General features: G+C 41.6%; 1 protein-coding gene across 1 annotated transcript; it reads right to left on the bottom strand.

The window, feature by feature from the left end:
• Positions 1-2583: 2583 nt before the first annotated feature.
• LOC6635723 (uncharacterized) lies at positions 2584-3604 on the bottom strand. Its single transcript, XM_002059124.4, has 3 exons — positions 3374-3604; positions 3053-3291; positions 2584-2981 (listed from the first exon to the last, which is right to left on the bottom strand). Exons 2-3 carry the CDS (start codon positions 3261-3263, stop codon positions 2677-2679), a joined length of 516 nt encoding a protein of 171 aa, XP_002059160.1. The 5' UTR covers positions 3264-3291; positions 3374-3604; the 3' UTR covers positions 2584-2676.
• Positions 3605-5823: the final 2219 nt, after the last annotated feature.

Here is a 5823-nt window from a genome sequence, read left to right as displayed (position 1 = left end):
AATAGAAAAACTTTTTACAGTCGCTCTGGCAAACGGCAACAGCAACAACAAAGGCGGCAATAAGAGCAACAGCCACAACAATAACAACAACAACAAGAAACAACAATAACAATAATGCAACTAAAATGAAACTATTTCGAGTGAAATAAATCTGTTAGAATGTGCAAAACTCCGCCAGCGCATTGCGGCGTCCATTTTCGGGGTGCTGCAACTATTGATGGAGCCGGAGCCGGAGCCGGAGCTGGAGCTGGAGCCGGATCGAGGTAAGGGCTGCTTTTCCCAGGAGGAGCAAGGGGTGAGTACATTTGGGTAGTGGAATCAGTTTTATTGCCAAACGTGTTTGTTGCTCAATTTAACTAAAACTGCCGGCATCGTTGTCTGTCGACAAAATATATCGAACAGAGCACTTGCACGACTCAGCAGACACCCTAAGAAAATAATGTCTTTAATTGCAAATTAACAATAATAATAAAAATGGTAATTTTAATAATAATAATGATAATAATTATGTTAACACAATATATGTATATTATACATATATTTTATTATATATATTATTTTATATATATATTATTTCTATTACTAACTACAGTTGAACTCAGGCTTAGAAATATTTGGTAAAATTGCCAAAAAATTTCTGAGCAGATTACTTAAATAATAAATCATCAACGAATATAACCCATTTAATGGATTATTAGCCAGCGAGTAGAAAACTATTTGGTTATTGAGCTGGTTGTCATTTAAACAAATGTTATTTATCATACAGAAATATATATATTTATATTTTCGATTTTATATTTTTATATACATATTTTAAACATTATTTTGCATTGGCGCGTTTCGATTTCGGAGTTTTCGTTTCGTTCCGTTTGCGAGTTTTTTGTGCATTTGTGATTTGAAATCGATGCATAAATCATGAATGGTGTCATTGTTGGTTAGCTGGCGGCATTTATTGCCATCTGCGAAAATGTTTTTATTTTCTTGCGGCCTGTTAACATGGTCGGTGGCTAACAAAAATATTTGCCCAATGAATATGCATGCAGCGACAACTTGAACAAAGAAACAAACAGCCAAGTGTCAACAATCAGCGTCGGGGCCCCCAAAGATCACCAAACTTTTTGGCCTAGAAAAAATGGGCAGCTGAAGGGGAGAGGGGTTCTTACATTTGCCATGGCCAATTGCCTGGCAGGTGACGTGCCACTTGACAATTGCTACGTTTTCGATTTGCCGAAAAGTGGCAACAACTGGGTCTGGCAGCAGAAGGTGCCGGCACGCCCATTAGACCGTGTGCTCAGTTCAACGCCCCCGCAGCGAGCGTCGACGTTTACGTGACTTGTTTCATAAACAAACAGCAGGCAAAACTGCACGGAAATTGCCAGCGTAGGTGGCGAATAACCAGACAGAGAGGCGAAGAGACAGAGAGACAGAGAGTGGAGCGATAGGACAACGGCTGCAGGACACATTTTGACAATGCCTTTGGCTCAGGTCCCCCATTGGTTCGTGTGGTTACACTGCGAGAGAAAACGGTGTGAGTTTTGAATTTGAATGGGTAAACAGGCATATAATATGTGTCTTCATATCATTTTGATATTTACCTCAATTAGGTAAAGGCAATTGAAAGGGATAATCATCTGCTTACTCCAAGTATATTTTATTGAAATGTTCTGAATTCCTGTAGAAGCGGGATATATTTACACTCTTCCTACCACGGAAAAATGTATACTCAAAATAATTATAAAATTTACTTTGTTTCAAATTTGTAAAACTCAGATAAAGTTGGTGAAAATATAAATTCAAGAGTGTTATTGCTAAAAAGAAGAGATTCATGAAATTGAAAGATGCTGAAATAAATAAGAATTTTGTTCTTGGTTTAAGAAATTCGAACTCTTGTCTGAGTAGCTTTCTGTGATGTTAGCAAAATTCGCGCTGACCTTTCTCTCTGTGTGTCTGCAAGTGTGTGTGTGCGTGCGTGTGTGTGGGTGACATTGGGCAAAGTTGCCTGCCGGCAATTTGCACTTTTGCATACAACTTGGTAATTGTTTCCGCCAAATTCTACAGCTGCGCTCACATGGGCTGGCCCCCGGACCGAGTGCAATTATGGCCGCGAGCCCATTTTAATCATTCAAAAGTCAGCGGGTCTTCAGCCAAAAGGACAGCTGCGTCCATTTTTGGGTGCCCATCATCTTTTGATGTAACGCGCTGATGTCGTTTAACCAAGTTGTGCAACAATTCAGCGTACATTGCTTTCAGCTCTAAATGAGACATGAAAAGACACGAATCTTTTCTCATTACACACACACACACACATACATAAGCCACTTATGGCCTAACTTGTCGCACAGATACAATCTGGGTGCAGGAAGGGTCTTGGCAGTGGGATGCAAGTGCAGCCTGCTTGACGATGCGGGCACCTGGAGACAGGTGAGGCTGCATGCGTAGCAGGCGAGAAGCCAAGTTTTGTGCCAGCAATTTTCGCGTCAAGGCGAAACTTTCAATGCATATTCAACATCATTAGAAAGTCAGGACAAAGTAACCTGGCTGACTGGCTGACTGTGGGCTATGATTTATGCCATAGGTATCGGGTGGGCGTGTCAGTTAGGCGTTTATTCTCTTAAATATAGTGAGACAATGCTTTAATAAGTATAACTATTATAGATAAAAGGAACACAAGGACAACTACATGATTTCGCAGGCACAGCAGCGACCAGTCGGTGTAGTTTCGGCACCTGGCTCGACTTCGTATTGATTGTGGCTCTTGGATCGCTTCTTCTTCATCGATGGCTGCCGGTCCAGGTCGCCCACAGTCTCGATGATATTGGGCAGCTGTTGCATGCCTGTGACATCATGCCCGGCGCTGGCAGCCAGATCCAGTTGCGCCTCCGTCTGGGACTGAATGCAGCTCTCGCTCCAGATTCCATCATAACGCGCCCCGTACGATATGTCCTCGCCTGCGGCATTGCTCCAGCGTGTATAGCCCACCACTGCAAGTGTGAGAAAAACATCAATATAAATATATAAAATTATATAACCCGGAGATTGGCTGGCTACCCACATTCATCGACTATTTTGGCGGCAAGCAAGCGATTTGTCACGCCGGGCACAAAGTCGGGCGCCTCTGGGTTTAGGCGTTTGTCCAGAGTGCGACTGCCGCTGGGCAGGACGCAGGCCTCGTCCTCTTCGGACACAACGCCCCCCGCTGCCTCGGAAGGTTCGTCCACCTCGGTGGTTGTGCCTACATCAATCCCTTCGCTATCGTTGCGCATTCTTCCTAAATTCTTATTGCTTGCAGCTCTGAAAAAATTTTCCAATTAATACTACTTACATTCGAATTCTCCCTAAGCTAATATTGGCAGCTTTTTCAAGGACACGTTACCCCGAATATATATAAATATACAAGTGTATTAAGGACCCGAAATCCTTATATATATATACGTGTGCCTTATGATATCACAATCTGCACGCACTTCCCTTGATGCCGATTTTTCGAAACGCTTCAAGTTCCCAATGCTTGGGAGCTTAACAAAAAAAATGTATTCGATTTGTTTTACATTTGAGTTACATATTCTTCACAATTTTTGAGCACAATTTCAAAGCTATATACGAACAGGAAAGAGTATTATATATATTTGAGCATAAAGCTTCCGCAATGCTCAACATTTTATTTCTATTATTGTTCTAATGAAATCACTTGGACAAACAATCCGAGAAACTGATATCCTTAGAATTTGCTGCCACTTTCAGGTGAATAGAATTTGTGAAAACTCAGCAAATTATATTTTTTTGGAAATCGTGTTCATTGACTGCTCCATTGTTGCCAGTCGAACTAAATAATATTCTTTTGTGTATACATATATGGGTTTTCCAATAGGACTACTGCAAAGCAACACAATGCAGCTGGTTTTAATGCCTTTGTGCTATTTGAGCTGCTTTTGGTGCCACGCCCACAAATGTAAACAGCGACTATTGTAGATAGATACATTGCATGTAAAACCGTTGCCCAACACGGCGCATAAAATAAAAATGCCGTGCATCGGGACTTGCCAAATATTTTGCCAGCCCAAATAAATCCATTTCAATACCGTCGAGAGAAAGAGAGCTGTAGAGAGAGAGCCGAAAAATATATAAAATTTTATATTGAGTAACTGAAACCCGATTCGAATCGATATGAATCGCTGCGAATTTGAGAGTATTTGTGGATTAGGGAGTGCAGCGAACTCACAAAAGCCCCAGAACTATGCGAAACCGCATAAACAACTACGTAAATAAATCAATGTAAACAATCGAAACAGTTGTCGGTAAATTGAAATTTGAAATGCAACGCTGCAGTTGCCCGTTCCTCGCATCTTTAGTGTTGGCAACGCTGCGCCACACTCAACCTTATCTACATATGAATTCTGGCAACAACTCATGGGAATAACAATTTAAAATGAACACGAAAATAAAACTCTGGCCCAAGACAATAAGCGTTAATTGACAAATACCTCGACGTGGCTGCTGGCTAGCCGAGTACGCGTTACACATCACTAGCAGCTGCCAATGCTGCCAAGTCTGAGTCTCGAAAGGAAGTCTAACAGTAAAACTGAAGAGACTGTGTACGTGTGTGTGTGTGTGTGAACCATCTAAGCTAGGAATCGTACAGTGGGATTTATAATATCTTTCACTGCTTAAATTAATAATAATATAAATACTCCACATATCTTTATCTATATTTTTTTAATAGATATATAGTATATATCTGTGTCGATAATTTGTGTGGCCGTGGAGGGGGTACTATGATTTTGTCGTGTAATGTGTAAAGCATTGAAGCAGACATCTTTGACCCCATAAAACATATATAGCCGAGTCGATATAGACATGCCCGTCTTTCCGCTGTCTGTTTCTCTGCGAACTAGTCTCTCAGCTTAAAAGCTATCGTCAAGTAACTTTGCTGAAGTGCCCCCCCTGTTGTTAGATCGGACCACTATATCATATAGCTGCCATAGCAATGATCAGTTGAAATGTAGGTTCTTATATGAAAAATTGACCAATTATATCATTTATTAGTTCTACTATCCTATCCTATCAACTTCGGACTACTATATTATATTGCTGTCATAGGAACGATCGGTCGAAACCTAAAACATAACGAAATGGTTGGGTATGCAAGGGTATTAAATCGTTCTTTCTCGATAATCTTTATTCTTAACTGTCTTAAGCAACATTTCATTCCCATTGTCTGGCCATTCTCATCAACTCTTTGCTAACAAATTTTTGGTGTAAAGTCAGAGATTGTCTGTCCGTGGGTGCGGCATCATGTGACACGTGTCATGTGGCACTGCAGTAACTGGAAGGAGGGGACACGGAGGCAGGCACAGTGAACAGCAGAAGGAGAAGGAGCAGGAAGCAAATGCCAACGCATGTTCTGCGAGTGCTGAGTAAAATGAACTGGTCATGGAACAAAGCCTTGCCAACGGACAACTCAAATTCAGTTGCTGCCTGCCTGCCGACGACTTTCAAGTTTCAGTTAACAACGGCAACAACAGATGAGGGAAACGTGAGGGGAAACGTGGCAAGTGCCATGTCCAAGTGGCATGTTAACGCTGTCCGGTTCGGCTGGCTGCCATTTCACACCGCGTAGATTTTATGTACTGTGGAATCTTCAATGCGCCCGAGTACCAAAAAACTTGCGCAATAAAATAAAGTAATTAAAAACCGCAATTTCCAGACCCATCGAGCGCTTTCCCCCCTTGAGAATTGGCTAATCTGCAGCGCTTTTATTGAGGAAATACAAGTAGCTGAATGTAAATATCTGCTGTCGAGCAGGTGGCGTTAGCCAACCCCAAG

The sequence above is a fragment of the Drosophila virilis genome, chromosome 4 (genome assembly GCF_030788295.1).
Source record: "Drosophila virilis strain 15010-1051.87 chromosome 4, Dvir_AGI_RSII-ME, whole genome shotgun sequence".
NCBI classification, from domain to species: Eukaryota; Metazoa; Arthropoda; class Insecta; order Diptera; family Drosophilidae; genus Drosophila; species Drosophila virilis.
The sequence above is the reverse complement of the archived record's forward strand: the minus strand, read 5'-3'. Positions and strand labels throughout refer to the sequence as shown.

Bases quoted from the DNA above. Each gene is read 5' to 3' on its own strand.
- LOC6635723 (XM_002059124.4), bottom strand. From the start codon at position 3,263: ATGCGCAACGATAGCGAAGGGATTGATGTAGGCACAACCACCGAGGTG. The intron at 2,982-3,052 runs GTGGGTAGCCAG...TCACACTTGCAG, and splicing joins CGCCAAAATAGTCGATGAAT to TGGTGGGCTATACACGCTGG.